At 35.5% G+C, this 21,751-nt stretch overlaps 1 protein-coding gene across 1 annotated transcript in view; it reads right to left on the bottom strand.

Moving 5' to 3' along the window:
- The window catches only part of TINAG (tubulointerstitial nephritis antigen), a gene marked incomplete at its 5' end in the record, with an annotated part of 95,229 nt that overhangs the window by 50,621 nt on the left and 22,857 nt on the right, over positions 1-21,751 (bottom strand). Inside the window, 2 exon segments of the mRNA NM_001133332.1 lie at positions 5,352-5,502; positions 9,526-9,649. Of these exon segments, the coding sequence (NP_001126804.1) occupies positions 5,352-5,502; positions 9,526-9,649 (275 nt within the window).

Raw genomic sequence — 21,751 nt, 5'->3', positions numbered from 1 at the left:
AAAATAAAAGGATGGAGGAAGATCTACCAAGCAAATGGAAAACAAAAAAAGTCAGGGGTTGCAATCCTAGTCTCTGATAAAACAGACTTTAAACCAACAAAGATCAAAAGAGACAAAGAAGGCCATTACATAATGGTAAAGGGATTAATTCAACAAGAAGAGCTAACTATCCTAAATATATATGCACCCAATACAGGAGCACCCAGATTCATAAAGCAAGTCCTGAGTGACCTACAAAGAGACTTAGACTCCCACACATTAATAATGGGAGACTTTAACACCTCACTGTCAACATTAGACAGATCAACGAGACAGAAAGTCAACAAGGATACCCAGGAATTGAACTCAGCTCTGCACCAAGCAGACCTAATAGACATCTACGGAACTCTCCACCCCAAATCAACAGAATATACATTTTTTTCAGCACCACACCACACCTATTCCAAAATTGACCACATACTTGGAAGTAAAGCTCTCCTCAACAAATGTAAAACAACAGAAATTATAAGAAACTGTCTCTCAGATCACAGTGCAATCAAGCTAGAACTCAGGATTAAGAATCTCACTCAAAACCGCTCAACTACATGGAAACTGAACAACCTGCTCCTGAATGACTACTGGGTACATAACAAAATTAAGGCAGAAATAAAGATGTTCTTTGAAACCAACGAGAACCAAGGCACAACATATTAGAATCTCTGGGATGCATTCAAAGCAGCGTGTAGAGGGAAATTTATAGCACTAAATGCCCACAAGAGAAAGCAGGAAAGATCCGAAATTGACACCCTAACATCACAATTCAAAGAACTAGAAAAGCAAGAGCAAACACATTCAAAAGCTAGCAGAAGGCAAGAAATAACTAAAATCAGAGCAGAACTGAAGGAAATAGAGACACAAAAAACCCTTCAAAAAATTAATGAATCCAGGAGCTGGTTTTTTGAAAGGATCAACAAAATTGATAGACTGCTAGCAAGATTAATAAAGAAAAAAAGAGAGAAGAATCAAATAGATGCAATAAAAGATGATAAAGGGGATATCACCACCAATCCCACAGAAATACAAACTACCATCAGAGAATATTACAAACACCTCTACGCAAATAAACTAGAAAATCTAGAAGAAATGGATAAATTCCTCGACACATACACCCTCCCAAGACTAAACCAGGAAGAAGTTGAATCTCTGAATAGACCAATAACAGGAGCTGAAATTGTGGCAATAATCAATAGCTTACCAACCAAAAAAAGTCCAGGACCAGATGGGTTCACAGCCGAATTCTACCAGAGGTACAAGGAGGAGCTGGTACCATTCCTTCTGAAACTATTCCAATCAATAGAAAAAGAGGGAATCCTCCCTAACTCATTTTATGAGGCCAGCATCATCCTGATACCAAAGCCGGGCAGAGACACAGCTAAAAAAGAGAATTTTAGACCAATATCCTTGATGAACATTGATGCAAAAATCCTCAATAAAATACTGGCAAACAGAATCCAGCAGCACATCAAAAAGCTTATCCACCATGATCAAGTGGGCTTCATCCCTGGGATGCAAGTGTGGTTCAATATACACAAATCAATAACTGTAATCCAGCATATAAACAGAACCAAAGACAAAAACCACATGATTATCTCAATAGATGCAGAAAAGGCCTTTGACAAAATTCAACAACCCTTCATGCTAAAAACTCTCAATAAATTAGGTATTGATGGGACGTATCTCAAAATAATAAGGGCTATCTATGACAAACCCACAGCCAATATCATACTGAATGGGCAAAAACTGGAAGCATTCCCTTTGAAAACTGGCACAAGACAGGGATGCCCTCTCTCACCACTTCTATTCAACATAGTGTTGGAAGTTCTGGCCAGGGCAATTAGGCAGGAGAAGGAAATAAACGGTATTCAATTATGAAAAGAGGAAGTCAAATTGTCCCTGTTTGCAGATGACATGATTGTATATCTAGAAAACCCCACCATCTCAGCCCAAAATCTCCTTAAGCTGATAAGCAACTTCAGCAAAGTCTCAGGATACAAAATCAATGTACAAAAATCACAAGCATTCTTATACATCAGTAACAGACAAACAGACAGCCAAATCATGAGTGAACTCCCATTCACAATTGCTTCAAAGAGAATAAAATACCTAGGAATCCAACTTACAAGGGATGTGAAGGACCTCTTCAAGGAGAACTACAAACCACTGCTCAAGGAAATAAAAGAGGATACAAACAAATGGAAGAACATTCCATGCTCATGGGTAGGAAGAATCAATATCATGAAAATGGCCATCCTTCCCAAGGTAATTTACAGATTCAATGCCATCCCCATCAAGCTACCAATGACTTTCTTCACAGAATTGGAAAAAACTACTTTAAAGTTCATATGGCACCAAAAAAGAGCCCGCATCGCCAAGTCAATCCTAAGCCAAAAGAACAAAGCTGGAGGCATCACACTACCTGACTTCAAACTATACTACAAGGCTACAGTAACCAAAACAGCATGGTACTGGTACCAAAACAGAGATATAGATCAATGGAACAGAACAGAGCCCTCAGAAATAATGCCACATATCTACAACTATCTGATCTTTGACAAACCTGAGAAAAACAAGAAATGGGGAAAGGATTCCCTATTTAATAAATGGTGCTGGGAAAACTGGCTAGCCATATGTAGAAAGCTGAAACTGGTTCCCTTCCTTACACGTTATACAAAAATCAATTCAAGATGGATTAAAGACTTAAATGTTAGACCTAAAACCATAAAAACCCTGGAAGAAAACCTAGGCATTACCATTCAGGACATAGGCATGGGCAAGGACTTCATGTCTAAAACACCAAAAGCAATGGCAACAAAAGCCAAAATTGACAAATGGGATCTAATTAAACTAAAGAGCTTCTGCACAGCAAAGGAAACTACCATCAGAGTGAACAGGCAACCTACAAAATGGGAGAAAATTTTCGCAACCTACTCATCTGACAAAGGGCTAATATCCAGAATCCACAATGAACTCCAACAAATTTACAAAAAAAAAAACAAACAACCCCATCAAAAAGTGGGCGAAGGACATGAACAGACACTTCTCAAAAAAAGACATTTATGCAGCCATAAAACACATGAAAAAATGCTCACCATCACTGGCCATCAGAGAAATGCAAATCAAAACCACAGTGAGATACCATCTCACACCAGTTAGAATGGCAATCATTAAAAAGTCAGGAAACAACAGGTGCTGGAGAGGATGTGGAGAAATAGGAACACTTTTACACTGTTGGTGGGACTGTAAACTAGTTCAACCCTTGTGGAAGTCAGTGTGGCGATTCCTCGGGGATCTAGAACTAGAAATTCCATTTGACCCAGCCATCCCATTACTGGGTATATACCCAAAGGACTATAAATCATGCTGCTATAAAGACACATGCACACGTATGTTTATTGCAGCATTATTCACAATAGCAAAGACTTGGAACCAACCCAAATGTCCAACAACGATAGACTGGATTAAGAAAATGTGGCACATATACATCGTGGAATACTATGCAGCCATAAAAAATGATGAGTTCATGTCCTTTGTAGGGACATGGATGAAATTGGAAATCATCATTCTCAGTAAACTATCGCAAGAACAAAACCCAAACACCGCATATTCTCACTCATAGGTGGGAATTGAACAATGAGAACACATGGACACAGGAAGGGGAACATCACACTTCGGGGACTGTTGTGGGGTGGGGGGAGGGGGGAGGGATAGCATTGGGAGATATACCTAATGCTAGATGACGAGTTAGTGGGTGCAGCGCACCAGCATGGCACATGTATACATATGTAACTAACGTGCACATTGCGCACATGTAAACGTGCACATTGCGCACATGTACCATAAAACCTAAAGTATAATAATAATAATAATAATAAAATAAAAAATAAATAAATAAATAAAAATAAAAATAAAAAAAAAGAAAATGTAATAGTTTCCAACACAGTAGGAGAATCTGAGGAAAGAACATGACAAAAGCAAAACCATTGAAAACACTCAAGCAACCTAAAATATATTGCATTAAATGCATTACACTTGTATTAAATGATGAGTGCTGTGGACTGAATGGTGTCACTTTAAAATTCATATGTTGAAGCACTTATACCCAATGTAATTATATTTGGAGGTAGGCCTTTGGGAGATAATTAACTTTAAAGGATGTCATAAGGGTAGGGCCATAATAGATACGATTAGTGCCCTTATAAGAAAAGGAAGAAACCAGAGCTGTCTTTCATCATGTAAGGACACTGTGAGAAGGTGTCCATCTGAAAGCCAGAAAGAGAGCCCTCAACAAGAACCAAATCAGCCTCGTCCTGGATTTTGCAGCCTCCACAACATCAGTGTTTGCTGTTGAAGACACTCAGTCTACAGAATTTTGTTACAGCACCCCAAGCAATCCAATACAATGAGATTTAGTCAGGTCTCAATAATAATTTTTAAGTTCTTAAAGGGCTGTTATTTTTTATCATAATACAAAATGCAAGCCAACCAAGCACTAGTATACAAGGAAAGTATCAGCCCAAGTTGCCCATTCAAAGTACCACATTTTAGGCAAAACATATGAAAAAATTTAAAGCAATTTATTGCAACCCATCAAAATCTGACATCCATTGTTTTCTATAGCATCTGACTAGTCCTATAGCAGACCCAGAGCACTGAGTGGATGATGAAGAGCAAGTGAGCAGTACATATATACAACACTCTTTATCAGCTGCAGCTTGTTTAGCTGAATAACTCAGCTTTTTAGCAGATCAGCTCTTATAGAAGACACAAGGATGTTATATGGGTATCAGCCTACATGAAAGTAAGGAAATGCGGCCCCCCATTTTTCATCAAATGGAGTGGAGACAATTAATGAACAATACTGATGAGTTGAAACAACTGTAAATTATTTCTTTATATTATTATTCTTATGTTTAGCTTAATTTTACCTGACATTATCTGTTCATCAATCTGGGTAACTGAAAAGCACAGCAGAGAGATCAGCAACCCTGATTACTTTATTCTGTCTTTGGGGACTCCCTTGGCTCAGAGCAACAAAAAGAAAATATTTACTTGAGTTTTCAAAAGTAAAATTCATATTAATTTAGCTAGAAATGTATACATTCTTCAGGAGGTGTTTCTAATAGCTTCTAATCTCAATAGATAAGAAATATAGTATATATTTAAATGTAGCATAATATTTATATTCATGTAGATGTAGTATATATATTTTTAAGTACTTTTTTGTAAAAATCTTGGGATTAATTATTTTCCTTGTTCTAACACAATGCACCATTCATAAAAATCCTAGAAACACATGTTGAGCAGCTATTTACCCACGTTTTCTCAGGTACCACCAAGCCCTATCGATGCTTCCACTATTGCATCCATGACGGTTCTTGGCACAGCAAGAGATCAAATTCTGAGGGGATAGATTGGCCGTGTATCGACCCTTAGACTGAATTGCTATTCGGTCAGCAGCCACACCTGTTTCAAATAGAATATCAATTAATATTCAAATGATACACGGTATTTCTAATAAGGTACATAACCCTTTTTGTTTGAACCCTAACGTAGTCTTTAAAACTGTGTATAATTTATAATTAAAGCCAAAGAGCATTAATATATTTATGTATTCCAGCCAGTTGAACTGTGTCATACTTTCAGTTATAATTTTTGTCCTATTTTGATATTACTCAATTGTCCTATTGACGTCAAAGATTTTTCTAGTTTCTTGTTCCTTTGATGTTCTGTATACTCCTGAACTCCTCATTAAGGAATCTGTCAAGTGAAACTCTTGGAGGGCAAGAGCCATATGTTCCTTATATTTCTATTTCCTGTACCTAGAACCGTATCTTGCATATAGTCATGGGAAAATACATATTTTCTAAATGAATTTAACTAAACCAGGGTAATCAAGAAAACTAACCATAGAAATATTCATTGGAAATTCATCCACAGTCATCTGATATATTGGAGTAAAACTGAATTCTTTGTTTTTAAACTGGTTTAATCTAATTTAACTACCCAGGAGACCATACTTAAGCTAATCCAGACTAATATGAATCTATCTTATAGTCTCAACTATGTATCTAAAGGCTACATAGCACACTTTTGTGCTCATAATATAAATGAAAATTATTATCTTAATCTTGTTTTAGTAGACATGGAATTCAGCTTGTTTATACATATATATATAAAACAAAGTGAATATATTTATTTAGTTACAATTACTGTTACTACTGTTACTGTTGTAACTACTGTTAACTAATACTATTAGTTACATATAATATAGTTCATTACATATAGCTATACATGTAATTATATATACAATCTAATAGCTATATATGTAACTGATTATATGTAATGCTATATACAACTGATATAGTTATGACTATCATATTGTTAACTAATATTATTATATATATACACACACACACACAAACTTTTTATTATTAAAACTTCTATTCTTTTGTTATATGATTTCCTAGAATTGTCATTGTTATTAGTTCATTCCTTTCCTCAACACATTTATTAAACACCTAATAACTGACAGGCATTGTAGCACTGGAAATTACAATGATGAACAAGAAACAAGGGAGACATAGTTCTGCCCTCTTAGAATAATAGACCAGGGAAACTAATCAACCAGTAGCAAAACCCTACAGATGTCATCATTTTGATCACGGTACCAAAATAAACTAATGTGAGTGATGAGATTGTGAAAAAATTGGGGTGGGTACCATTTTAGTACAGACTTTTTTGTTGAGTATCTGGAACAGTCTTGTTGAATATCTGGTACAGTCTTGTTCAGTCTTGTTCTAAGTGAGTTTCTTACTCCCTTTTAATTAAAGGCAACGAAATAATAACCTTTCTTCTATTCATTCACTTTTCTTAGTGAAAGTTTTAGTTTTTTTCTCATCAAAATTGTTAGTGTCCTGAAACCCCTCAAGTTGCTAATTAAAAATTTTTCTAAAGTAATTCATTTAATTCATTTACATATATATCTTTGTATACACATAGTTTTAATGTAACTACAGCATATTACAATGCTTTAGGGCAATTGCTGGCATTCTTTAGATGCTCAATATGTGTTAAATCTATAACCTCCAACTCCCTACTAAATTCCCATCTACTATTGCACTAGGATATATTTCATAGGAGCAAATGGCATTACACGACTTCTGATAGTCTCAAGAAAATAATTCTCCATTTCATCAAAGAAAGGAGAAATTCTTTGAAGCTTTGACATTCAGCACAGGGGTTTAGAATGAAATCGAAATTTTAAAAAATGGTGTAACTGTGTTTTCATTCAGAAAATACTTTTATAGTGTAGAGAAAACAGTAATCCAGAAGTTGGAAGCCTGGTCTCCAGGATTATTTCTGATATTTCTCATCTTTTGGCTTCAGATAAGCCACTTTACCTATTTGGGCCTCGTTTATAATACTAGAGGCTTCAATAAGGTGACCTTTAAAATCTCTTCCAGCCTCACAAATCTGTAGATTTCAACTAAAGGATAAATGTTTTAAATCCTAATGTTATGCAATATGTTGCTCTTATACCGACATTTCTGAATCTCAATGATGGTTTAGCTAAAATTGACTTGAAATATTTAGAAAAGGTCAGAATATTTAAGAATGACTCAGTTCAACCAATTGTTTTCCACTCTCTTCTTAAAAACTCTCACTGGACAGTACCTCTGAGACACACTCTATTCTTTCCCTTGCTTATTTTATTCTGTCTTCAAATGTATGTGAAACATATCACTCCCACTACTCCAAACACCTTTATCTCTTCAGCTTCTGAAAAATAGCTTGAATTTCATTTGATTACATAACTTTTGAAAATATATGTGCATATTTTTAAGAGTCTTATTTATTCAATTTTATAGCTTTTAGTTTCTCTGAGAGATAATTTTTTTTTGTAACTAATACTTCTCGACACAATTTTTTAGATCTTTATGATAATTTAGTTTATTTTTTTCTTTATTTAACACAAAAAAGAATTGCCCTAATTTTTCATACCGAATTCACAGGATACAAAACTATGTCCTTTGGAATCACAAAAGGAAACCTCTCTCTGGTGTTCCGTGAATTAGGTAGGGGAACAATCCTGACTTGGCGCAGTGCAGAGGCTATCTGTGGGGTTGAGACCTGGGAACACCAAAATATATCCTCCACCCTAGCAAGTTGCTTTCAGTATTTCACCATGAATGTTTTTCTTCAGATATCTTCAGAAATACTGGCATAATATAAATTTTAGGCAAAATTCTTATAGATCTAGGTGTAACACGTTAACCACATGAATATAAAATGGCAAACGGTTTATTATATTAAACCTCTCTCCACCCATCTGAAACAACCTTAATCTTCTTTATATTATCTGGTCTTATCCATCAATAGACAAACAAATTTTAGCTCAGAAAGGTCTCCATGTGGGTCCCTGACACATCAAGGACAGCATAAGATAGCCAGAGAGGGGGTGTGGGCAGCAGTGAATTAACAAATGTAGCCACTTGGGGTGAGCTTGGCTACCATTATGATTCTAACAAAGGCATTTCTGGAGTTGTCTGATGGATACCATGGAGGAATGATATTTAGACAAAGATGTCAGCATTTCTCTGTCCCAGGATATGCTGCCTTTCAGAGCTGGCTTCTTGAACAGCCTATGTACTTGTTCACAATCCTTCAATGGCTTTAAACTGTCTTTGAACACTGTTGAAATTACCTGCAAACCCTAGAGCATGGTTTTATGAAGATAATTGAATGAGAGCCAATCAACATCATGTTAGGTTTCATTTAATTGCTGAAATATATTCAACACTCCTTTGAGGATAATTTTGGAGACCTAATTTGAGGGTTAGCCTGTAACTAATTTATTGGATTTGTGAATTTACATGAAAGTAACTATAAAAGAGTCATTGCGTATACTTTTTGAGTAACAGTGGACTTAATTTGGAAGCTATTCTTATTAAAAGATCAGTTACATTACTTTTGAGTGAGAAACTATATATTTGCTCATATTTATTTAAAATGAAATAAAATCCATTTGATCCATTATTATTTAGGTTTAAAGTCTTACTTCACATCAAATTAGATTAACAACTATTTTTGCAAATCATATAAAGAGTAAAGATATGAGGATTATGTGGGCGTGTCTATGTGTATATTAGAATTGTAAATAATATATGAATGAAGAAGAACCTTAATCCTTTTTTATTATCTGGCCTTAACTCTGAATAGACAAACACATTTTAGTGAATTTATTTTGTCACTCTTTTGATTCACTCTCTATTTAAAATTGCACCCTAAAAATAAAAAACAACTTTTAGACTAAAAATGGATTTTTTTATATAATCTTCAGGTTACTTTCTTCAGTCATAATGAGATTTTATTTGATCATATGCTAATATTTAAATATTCTAATTGTTAAAATTGTTCAATTATTCTCTCAGTCTCTAGAGCCAAAAGGAGTAGTTTATAAGGAAGGAATTAAAATGACTTTATTACTTGCAGTGGAAAATGCCCAGGATGCAGCACAATTTTTTTGATCCAATGGGCCATGAGTCCATCCAGGCCATTTATAAGAAGCAACAAAAAACTCTGGAAGATCAGTTGTTGCAGGTAAAGAAGCCTAAAGAAGAAGAAGAGGTACATGTATGAGATTTTCTCAAATATGTCTCAATAGGAAAATGTCATGCCCTTTTATAAAGTTATAATTTTTTAAAAATTATTTTATACATCCAAGTTTCCAGATGAACTATAGCTATGTGGGATTTATATTTCACTCTATGGTTAAAAATGACAATTCAATATGGGGACTCATAACCTAATACAAAGTCATGAGAAAAATACATAGAATGGTTTTACTGGGTTACTGCACAGTGCAGTAATATCAGCCAATGTTTCTATCACCTTGAATCAGAGTTTTGCGCATCCATAGGAAGACCACGTGGTGTTATTCAAATTTGTCCTCATAAAGAACATTTACTTCTCTGTCTCTCCTATTTTAAAGAGTGTATGTGATTCTGAGATGAAATTAATTTTGAAAGGATGCATTTATGACAATTATGTATTATATGTGTATAGAGCCCCAAGGAACACATCAATTTTACACCAGCTATTAGGAAATACAACTGCGATGAACTGGTTGATATTTATAAAATACTTGAAGACTAAAAAGGACTTCAGGGCTGGGCACGGTGGCTCACGCCTGTAATCCCAGCACTTTGGGAGGCCGAGGCGGGTGGATCACAAGGTCAGGAGTTCCAGACCAGCTTGGCCAACGTGGTGAAAACCCGTCTTTACTAAAAATACAAAAAGTTAGCCGGGCGTGGTGGCGGGCACCTGTAATCCCAGCTACTCAGGAGGCTCAGGTGGGAGAATCACTTGAACCTGGGAGGCGGAAATTGCAAGAGGTTGCAGTGAGCCAAGATCACGCTACTGCACTCCAGCCTGGGCGACAGTGCAAGACTACATCACAAAAAAAAAAAAAAAAAAAAAGACTTCAGGAAGTGTGTAAGAGCAACTGTGCAAAATTATGTCTTAAGAGCCCAGGTTAAAGCTGTGACAAAGTCTGTTTTGGCTGCCATCTTTCCAAGAAGCCAATTAAATTGTAAACTTGTTCTGTTCATTTCATTCAAAGAAAATCTAGAACACAATAACCTGTTATTTCCCAAACTTTTCTAAAGAGATGACTTTCACTTCCAAAAATAATCAGGCTTAAACCAAATAACGATTTGTTTATTAGTTTTTCATCAGTTGTGTATATACGTTCTCACACACACACACACATGCACCCCAATCATTTCTGAGCGTTCTTTAAAGTTTTGAAAGTGTTTTAATGTCTTAATACTCATTATTTTATTTTGTCTTCTCAATATTCCTATGTGATATACTCAGGGACAAATATTATTAGCTCTTTTTTATGAATGAGAAAACTAACTTTTAACAGTTAAAAGACATGTTGAGTCCCTCAGCTAAATGAGAAATGCTCCTAGGACTACACTCAGGCTTCTAAATTCTTAACTGCTTCGTTTCTATTGTTTCCCTGCTTTATCAGAAATATATGGCTAATTTGCAGCAGACATAAAGTGTTAAAAATTTTTACCAGTTTAAAAGTTTTATGATTGTGCCTTGAACTAGTCATATTACTGATCTGGTTGGTATCTTGCAAAAAAAAATTACTTCTGATAAGTACATAATAGCTTCCAAGATTAAAACAAGGAATGTTTAGAATTTACAAGTCTGCTTGAAAAGGTTTTCATCCAAAATAATCTATAAATTTGTATTTTAATAGGGGAGTTCAGTTTTGACTTAGAAAACTATTACCACCCGATAAGAAAGTTATTATATCCTGAGGTCCATTACTGCTATTTTGATGATGGAAGAAAGTGCCAAAAACATCAAGCAGATCATTGTGAAGTGCTTGCATGATAACTTCAAGGATGGTATCATAGAAAGCTAAGTGATTTGGGGGTTTTGATGACATTAGATGGACTGCATTGCAGAATCTTAGGGTTGAGGCAGAATACATTTATTGCTCTGGGTAGATAATTTGAGAGATACAGACTCACTTTTGAAAGGTGCCTTCCTAGCTGAGGCAGAAATATACGTATATTAAAACTCATACCCTTCAATTTTGTATTATTGGTTTGTCAGTGTGCCTTTAAGCATTTATAATACTAAGTTGCCTCATGTTTTCAGAAAAATAGTGGAGTGTCAATTGTTATTTTATCACTTTAAAATTTCAACTTAATGACAAAGCTAGGATATGTTCCTTCTACTCTACTGATACAATAAACATATAACTATTACTTTAAACACAATTCAGCAGGGTTGGGTTATTTAGAAATTGACCTCCACATTTGAAAGCCTACCAGAGTGCTTTGCATATGGGAGATACTCAATAAATATTTAATAATAATAATGAAATACGTATCTATCAAGTAAAAGTATGTTTTCCTCCATAGGCACTTTAAGTTAAATCATAATACCAGCATGCATTTGTCGCTTTTATTATTCATTCTTTAAAAATGAAAAAATATAAATGGTGAATCTGTCTCAATAAGACAAGGCAATAGTGAAACAACAAGCAAAATGACATTTTTATTAAAAACTTATTTACCAATCCACTAAGCCAGATCAATTTATGAAGATCATCTGTTGGATTTTCAAGATTTTTACCATTTATTTATTACTGCTTTTACTAAAAATGAGCTCCTAGGATTTGAGGAGCAGCAGGCACATATTTTTTATCTGCCTCATGATATCAGCTAATCTGATATTATAAAACCACAGAAAATTTTATATTTCATTATTTCATAATTACTGTATTCCTCTGTAAAGTAAATTGTTTAGAGTTTATAAATAAAGGCAAGCATCACAGAATAATGGCTGTTAGGAATTGGTAATAGAAGTTTGGCTCTAATGAATGATACATTTGTTTTTAATTTTTTTTTTCTTAATAAAGCAAAAGAATCAAGAAGATCAGCTGATAGTGACAGAAATTCCAAAATGACACTGGCTTAAGTAGATAGAAATTCATTTTTAACAAAGGCTTACAGGATTTCATATAGATATGCTTAATTCTTTTCATTGTAATGTTGAAAAATATTTTAATCAGGATCTAACCATATTTCCAAATCAGTATTAGCCAAATTTGATGTTCAATGTGAACAGTCTCCCTGCTTCAGTATTTTTATTTAAAAATTAGAAATTAAAGATATTGTGGGCAAATATGGGAATTAAATACAACAACAAACACTGGAGAATTGTATAACATTTGCATTTAATTAAATTAAAATCTCTAAAAGAGTGGTGGAAATGTAATCATAGCATAGCTTGAGATAAATTGATCAATTTTCTCAGGAACCTCAGAATAAATTCTAAACATTCTTACAATTGAGTCTGTATCTACACAATATCCTCTATGTGCATCAGCCCTATATTTTTAGTTGTATTTCCCACCACCCATTTAAGCTTGGATGCTTATAGTGACCTGAGAACCAAACGAAGCAACAGAGAATGAAATTCTGTTATGACCTTTACAATCTAAGGTCAGTGGCCGCGAATACCAAGAAATTTTGGAACTATTTGATACTGGGGATGAAAAGGCTGATTTTCTAGTTACTAATGGCTAAATGAATGTCTCATCTTCAACAATATTTGTCTTTGTGCTTTACCTTTAAAAGAGGTATCCTTTGATAAGTCTCTAGTTTTTTATGATAGAGTAATCTTTTAATGACTTCTTAAAAAGATCAATATGTAATGTAATTGCCCACTTCCCAGCCCCTCCACGCACCCCCCTCAACCCGCCTACCCAGGCTGCTATCACTAAGTTGTACCCTATGGAATGTAAGGTAGCTTCTGAGATCTTTCCTTAAGAGACAGCTGGCACTTGACTTTTACTCCTTTGTCTTGATCTTTCATATTTTTCTGTTGGCAGAAACGTAGGCATTACAGACAGACATAGAGGAGTCCTGTTGAACCATTATATGACCTTGGAAATAAAGGTGCTGGGCAATGGAGCAACAAGAAGAATGAAGTGTGGGTATCCAACACCACAGAGTACAATTCCAGCACAGGGCTACCCACTTCCAGATTTACTGGTGAGAAATCAGTTTCTATCTTATTTAAGCAACCATCATTTTAAATTTTTGTCACTCTCAGCTGAGCCTAATCATAACTGAAACAGCACACATAATTGCCATTAAAGTTGCTAGGGCAATGTCATATTTCATTGAACCCAAGGCATCAACAAATGTAAGAAAGCATCTCAATTTCAGAGGTGTTAACAGGTGAAAAAAATATACATCTGAAAATGGATGAACTGTGATATTTCCTTAAATTAGTTCCTTAGAATACTAGTTCTGAGGAATTTTAATAGATAATTACAAAAGGAGTTAATAAAATATTTCTGAGAAACACCGGTTTTGAAAATTAGATTTTTGTCTTCACTGCAGGATTTTTTACAAACTGCTAATGTATGTGAGCTCTAAAACATGGTAATAATGTTCATGGTGTTAAATGTTCAGGATTTGGTCCAGTGCAAAATATTTTATTTTATTTCTTTTACATCATATCATTTTTATTGTGAAGCAGATCAATGAACTAGTCTTTTTTTTTTTTTTTTGAGACAGAGTCTTTCTCTGTTGCCTGGGAGTGCAGTGGCGGGATCTAGGCTCACTGCAACCTCCGCCTCCCAGTTTCAAACGATTCTCCTGCCTCAGCCTCCCGAGTAGCTGGGACTACAGGTGCGTGCCACCACACCCAGATAATTTTTCTTCATATTTTTAGTAGAGACGGGGTTTCACCGTGTTAGCTAGGATGGTCTTGATCTCCTGACCTTGTGATCCGCCTACCTCGGCCTCCCAAAGTGCTGAAATTACAGGTGTGAGCCACTCCTCCTGGCCAAACTAGTGTTTTATGGGACATGCTTTAGGTCAAGACAGACCCAGACATAGAGAGGCCAGAGAGTAGGTGCCTTTACTATGAACACACAAAATGACTTTAGAAATCTACTTTTTAACAGCCTAAAATATTTATTCATAGAGAAGAAAATAATAAATTTTTACATTTATTTTTGAAGATTTGTCCTGCAGTTATCAATCAGGTTCCACTGTGTTGTTCAAGCCGTAGTCAATTTTACCACAGTGTTATACATCAGACTGTGACTAGTGAAGAAATATCACATTGAAATCTGAAAATTGATTTGAGAGATAAGACATTCATTCTGCTACAAGTGCAGGTGAATAAGGAGTGAGGCCAGGTGTATATTTTCTAAAGTTTACTGAATGGTGTTAGATTCCATTCTGAGAGAGACAGAAATAGTAAGAAGAAAGAAACACAAGTTTGACACTCTTTGAATTTTAAAATTCTTAATTCAGTGACAGCAAGAACAACTATCATCCTACTCTGTCGTCTGCTTTTCCCTACATGGATGAAAAAGTTCTGAGATGAGCTGAAGGAAACATATACAAACACAGTCTCCACCGTAACATCTGGCCCTGCTTCTCTTCCCCTCTTCTACGGCACCATCAGCCCTTCCTGTATTCCAGAAGTCTGATGCCATTTGCCTTACGTTCATGTGTGTGGGAGCTAAACATGAATTTTACGGAGAAAATGGTTGTTATTGCTCAATATTATAAAAAGTATATAACTGTGTTTTTCCCTTTTTTACTCAACGTTTTGGTTTCTACAGAGGCTTCTGTTTATAAGGGTGACATATGGTATTGCAATCAAGTAGGAGATGTTTGTTCAGACAGGGTTATTCCTAGTCAAGTCAAAAATTTCAAATCTCAGCCTGGCACGGTGGCTCACACCTGTAATCCCAGCATTTTGGGAGGCCGAAGCAGGCGGATCACCTGAGGGCAGGAGTTTGAGACCAGCCTGGCCAACATGGCAAAACCCTGTCTCTACTAAAAATACAAAGATTAGCCAGGCTTGGTGGCAGGTGCCTGTAATCCCAGCTACTCAGGAGGCTGAGGCAGGGATAATTGGTTGAACTCAGGAGGAAGAGGTTGCAGGAAGCAGAGATAGCAGCACTGCACTCCAGTGTGGGCAACAGAGCAAGACTCTGTCTCAAAAAAAAAAAAAAAAAATCAAATCGCATGAACAGTAGAAACTAAACTTGGAAAATTACTTTAAGATTTTCAAAGATATTTCTTATGCCTCAGTACTTGGCTGTCATTGAAATATATTTCTGAAAGGAAAAAAATCCTCATATTATTACGTGTTATCTAGAGAATAATAAAGTATCCAGGTGATTAAAAAATTTTTCCATTTCTCACTTCAAAAATCATTGGCTTCAAAAGATTTTTTATATAAAATAAATAAAGTATTATTTTACTTCAACTTCCAACATACTAGAAAGTATAACATTTTTTTCTTTGTTAGTTAATGCCAATACATTAATATATATTGGGTGACCGAGAAAGGATGCTGTTCTGGTTAGCTATGAGATTGACTCAAACAATTTTAGATTATTTTACTTACAGCAATCTGATATTATATAATATAGTACACCAACAGGTTTTAAGTGCCATACTAGCCTTCTTAATATTTTAATTGTTTCCAAATAGTTCCACCTTAGACACAATACTTACCTGTAATAGCTTTAGCAACCTAATTAGTCTCCTTGGGAAATAAATAAAAATAATTTCAAAATTGCTAAAGAAACAAATTTTAATGGAGCCAAGCATACAAATGAACTCTTAATTTTCACATTTCTATGTGAAAATAGTATTTTTTCAAAATATTTTTAATATTTATAATAAGATATAACACAGTGAAGCTTCTTGGTTCTATCTCCCAAATTCACAAGCACTTGAACATTATGTCTGGAAAAACAATCAAGTACAAAGTTGATTTGATTTGATATAAGAGCATCATAGAACTCTCAGTTCACCAGAAATATATAAACTCTATCAGAGTCAATAAATCCAGGCCTACACCTTTCTTTATAAATGCTCCAAATAATGAAGGTTTTAATAACTTAGTCCTTACAACATTAACTTGCCTCAAAACCCTGCTATTCTCCCACAGTCAGTACAAGGGAGAAGGAACACCTTTATATATTACATAATAACATTTATTTAAACTTTACTATATTCTAAGTACTGTGCTAAGCATTTCTCATCCAGTATTTCATGGGACTTATGCAACCCTATGAGCTAGATACTACCACCATTGTCATTTTGTGCAGAAGAAGACTGAGGTAATAAGTGAAGGAGCCAGTAGACACGTTACGGGAATAATGACTTAAGCTAAGGAATGAAGCCAGGAAACCAGACAGGGAAGGAAAGAGCTTTCCCAGGAATTCAGGATGACTCATGGCTTATCTTTCCCATCCAGGGAAAATAATTTCCCGGATCTAAACTCTTACCCAAGCAATATGGCCAAGGAGATGTTTATGGAAGGAGGTGCATGGAAATTTTCAGCATGCTTGAAATCGTACCACTGTTGGCTACTGCCCACCCTGGCTGTATGTATAGTCTATCATACGTTGAAAATGATTTTTTAAAAGTTGGAGAAAAGTGTGTGTGGGGTGGTGAGGGGAGTGCACCAGTAATCGAGAAGAATTCCCACAAAAAGAAATTCATTGTCACTGTAGTTGGAGGCAGTTTGATATCACATATTGGGTTTTTCTATGTAGTCAACAGACTAAGAACTAGCTATAAAACTAACTGGTAGCTATAGCTTTCCAAAGCTTCCAGTTCAACTCAGTTCATACTTACTTCATGTTCTTCCTAGAAACACTTGCTGTTATTTCTGATTCTATTCTACCTGGCCACATATTAAAACCTCTCTAACACTCAGAAATTTAGTCCTAACTATTATGCCCTAGAAATAAGATGCATTTCCTTGACTTACATCATAAGTGTAATAGAACTCTTACTGGTTCAGCTGAATTTTTCTTATTGCTTTCCTGGAATTACTTGGCAATTCCAGGTGTTGTAACTTATTACAATAATTCAAAGCACTAGGTAATTTAAATTCTTCCCAACTCATCATTAAGAGTTTTAATTTAAATATCACCAGAATGACTTTTATGCAAACAAATCCCCACGAGCCAGTAAATGATTTTGAATTAAATTTCCTTTTCTTTGCTATGGTAAGTGGAAACTTGGGAAATAAATGTAAATCATTTTCTCTGGAACATAAAATATTCCAAGCTGCAGAAATTTGTTTATAAAGGATATGTTAGAAATAATTTTCAGGAAATATATAGAGACACATAAGTGAGTGTGTGGCCCACCGTGGCCCTCAATAAAAGCAAGTGAAAGAGCAAACCTTATAAAGGTCTGTCCTCTTTTCTTAAATAATGCTGCCTACTATTTTTTCTCACTGGGTAGGAACAAAAATGAAAAATAAAACAGAAAAAAAACTCTTTTTCTGTTGATCATACAGTTAGGTCACTCAAAACCATAAATCAGAGCCACATCTCTAAAGATTTAAATCTTATGATTGTAGGGGAGACACAAAAGTATATCAAAGCTGAACACTTCAGAAAGTTAGCTTTGGTTAAGAGATTAAAAGTCTTTTTACTACTTTGAACCTGAATTGGCCAACCCTATATTGGAAGTCTACTAACTGGAGTAAGTAGAGTTAGTAGAGTTCCAATTAGCGTTGGCCAATTCAGGAACTCTACCAAGGGGAAACGATTTTTTAGATGGCATGTCTATGAATATAAATAATTCTATGGTGGCTTTTAACCTCTCTCAATCTTGGCTTGACTTAACTTCTCGACCTCAATTTGCCTGTCTTTAAAATGTGAGTAATGATAGTATCCACTACATCATGCTGCTGGGAAAATTAAATGAGATCACGTACGAAACTGTAAGTGCTTTAACACACAACTACTTCATAAACATTTGTTATTATCTTCTCTCATACTAGTTATAATTTAGAGGGCCCTGCTCCTGGAATTTGAATTGGAACAATAACTCAGGTGATTACATCACTCAAAAGCAAAGTACCTTAAACATTTGAAGAGAAACCCGTGCATTTACAACTCATCCAACAGCAAACAACAATCTTGCTTGCTAAAGATGCTGAGAGCTTCTAGGCAGCTGAGACTGAATGTCTTCATTGGAGAGTGGAGAGGTTACACTCCAGCAGCCTGGAAGCACCACTCTGCCCTGGGCATTCATAACAGACCTTGAATAAAATCACCATCTCAACTGGAAAGTCTATGTGCCTGGAGAACACCACACACTGGGTGGTAACACGGCAGATTTGTGAGTAACAGGTTTGTAATAACGAGAGATAGAAACTTCTTTGTGCAAGATACCTATTAGCAGATGATAACACCTCTTAAAAATGAAAGGGAAAAACCAATATGATAGTTCAAAGCATAAGAATGTTAGAAAACGAGGTAATTTTACAAAGGAGTTTGACAGGTCATCGGGGAAAATTTGAAGATATTCTTTTAACAGAAATCTTGAGGATTTTTGAGGATCAACTTTTACTAATCATCAAGGCATATATGTCTGAAGATACTAACATTTATTTTATTCTAACATGATAATGAATATTCCTATAGACAGGACAAAATAACTGTGTTTAGGTAGAAAAGAAAAATTGGAACAATGACTTGCTGAAGTACTGGCACACTGAATAACCAGTAATCCGAAATTCGTATTTGTGTGAAGTCATTAGCAATGTAAATAAACACTCAATTATTCTTTTTCTGGATTATCAATTTTATTTTATTTTTATTATTATACTTCAAGTTCTGGGATACATGTGTAGAATGTGCAGATTTGTTACATAGGTATACATGTGCCATGGTGGTTTTCTGCACCCATCAACCCATCATCTACATTAGATATTTCTCCTAATGCTATCCCTCTCCTAGCCCCCAATCCCCCGACAGGCCCCAGTGCATGATATTCCCCTCCCCGTGCCCGTATGTTCTTTTTGTTCAACTCTCACTTATGAGTGAGAACATGCAGTGTTTGGTTTTCTGTTACTGTCTTAGTTTGCTGAGAATGATGGTTTCCAGCTTCATCCATGTCCCTGCAAAAGACATGAACTCATCTTTTTATGGCTGCATAGTATTCCATGGTATATATGTACCACATTTTCTTTATCCAGTCCATTATTGATGGGCATTTGGGTTGGTTCCAAGTCTTTGCTATTGTGAATGGTGCTGCAATAAACATATGTGTACATGTGTCTTTATAGTAGAATGATTTATAACCCTTTAGGTATATACCCAGTAATGAGATTGCTGGATCAAATGGTATTTCTAGTTCTAGATCTTTGAGGAACTGCCCCACTGCCTCCCACAATGGTTGAGCTAATTTACACTCCCATCACCAGTAAAAAACATTCCTATTGCTCCACATCCTCTCCAGCATCTGTTGTTTCCTGACTTTTTAATGATTGCCATTCTAACTGGCATGAGATGGTATCTCACTGTGGCTTTGATTTGCATTTCTCTAATGACCAGTGATGATGAGCTTTTCCTCATATGTTTGTTGACTGCATAAATGTCTTCTTTTGAGAAGTGTCTGTTCATATCCTTTGCCCGCTTTTTGATGGGGTTGTTTGTTTTTCTTATAAATTTGTTTAAGTTCCTAGTAGATTCTGGATATTAGTCCTTTGTCAGATGGATAGACTGCAAAAATTTTCTCCCATTCTGTAGGTTGCCTGTTCACTCTGATGATAGTTTCTTTTGCTGTGCAGAAGCTCCTTAGTTTAATTAGATCCCATTTGTGTATTTTGGCTTTTGTTGCCATTGCTTTTGGTGTTTTATTCATGAAGTCTTTGCCCGTGCCTATGTCCTGAATGGTATTGCCTAGGTTTTCTTCTAGGGTTTTTATGGTTTTAGGTCTTATGTTCAACTCTTTAATTCATCTTGAGTTAATTTTTGTATAAGGTGTAAGTTAAGGGGTCCAGTTTCAGTTTCTGCATATGGCTAGCCAGTTTTCCCAGCACCATTTATTAAATAGGGAATCCTTTCCCTATTGCTTGTTTTTGTCAGGTTTGTCAAAGATCAGATGGTTGTAAATGTGTGGTGCTATTTCTGAGGCCTCTGTTCTGTTCCATTGATCTATATATCTGTTTTAGTACAAGTACCATGCTGTTTTAGTTACAGTAGCCTTGTAGTATAGTTTGAAGTCAGGTAGCATGATGCCTCCATCTTTGTTCTTTTTGCTTAGGATTGTCTTGGCTATATGGGCTCTCTTTTCATTCCATATAAATTTAAAGTAGTATTTTCTAATTCTGTGAAGAAAGTCCATGGTAGCTTGATAGGAATAGCATGGAATCTATAAATTACTTTAGGCAGTATGGTCATTTTCACAATATTGATTCTTCCTATCCATGAGCATATGAGCATGGAATGTTTTTGCATTTGTTGATGTCTTCTCTTATTTTCTTGAGCAGTGGTTTGTAGTTCTCCTCGAAGAGATCCTTCACATCCCTTGTAGGCTGTATTCCGAGGTATCTTATTCTCTTTGTAGCAAATTGTGAATGAGAGTTCACTCATGATTTGGCTCTCTGTTTGTCTATTATTGGTGTATAGGAATGCTTGTGATTTTTTTCACATTGATTTTATATCCTAAGACTTTGCTGAAGTTGCTTATCAGCTTAAGGAGATTTGGGGCTGAAACAATGCGGTTTTCTAAATACGCAATCATGTCATCTGCAAGCAGAGACAATTTGACTTCCTTTCTTCCTGTATGAATACACTTTATTTCGTTCTCTTGCCTGATTGTCCTGGCCAGACCTTCCAATACTATGTTGAATAAAAGTGGTGAGAGAGGGCATCCTTGTCTTGGGCCAGTTTTCAAAGGGAATGCTTCCAGCTTTTGCCCATTCAGTATGATATTGGCTGTGGGTTTGTCATAAACAGTTCTTATTATTTTGAGATATGTTTCATCAATACCTAGTTTATTGAGTGTTTTTAGCATGAAGGTGTGTAGAGTTTTATCAAAGGTCTTTTCTGCATCTATTGAGATAATCATGTGGTTTTTGTCATTGGTTCTGTTTATGTGATGGATTACATTTATAGATTTGGATATGTTGAAGCAGCCTTGCATCCCAGGGATGAAGCTGACTTCATCAGCTTTTTAATGTGCTGCTGGATTCAGTTTGCCAGTATTTTATTGAGGATTTTCACATCGATGTTCATCAGGGATATTGCCCTGAAATTTTCATTTTTTGTCGTGTCTCTGCCAGGTTTTGATATCAAGATGATGCTGGCCTCATGAAATGAGTTAGGGAG

Source organism: Pongo abelii, chromosome 5 (genome assembly GCF_028885655.2).
Source record: "Pongo abelii isolate AG06213 chromosome 5, NHGRI_mPonAbe1-v2.0_pri, whole genome shotgun sequence".
Lineage (NCBI taxonomy): Eukaryota > Metazoa > Chordata > Mammalia > Primates > Hominidae > Pongo > Pongo abelii.
This window is presented reverse-complemented; position numbering and strand designations above follow the sequence as displayed.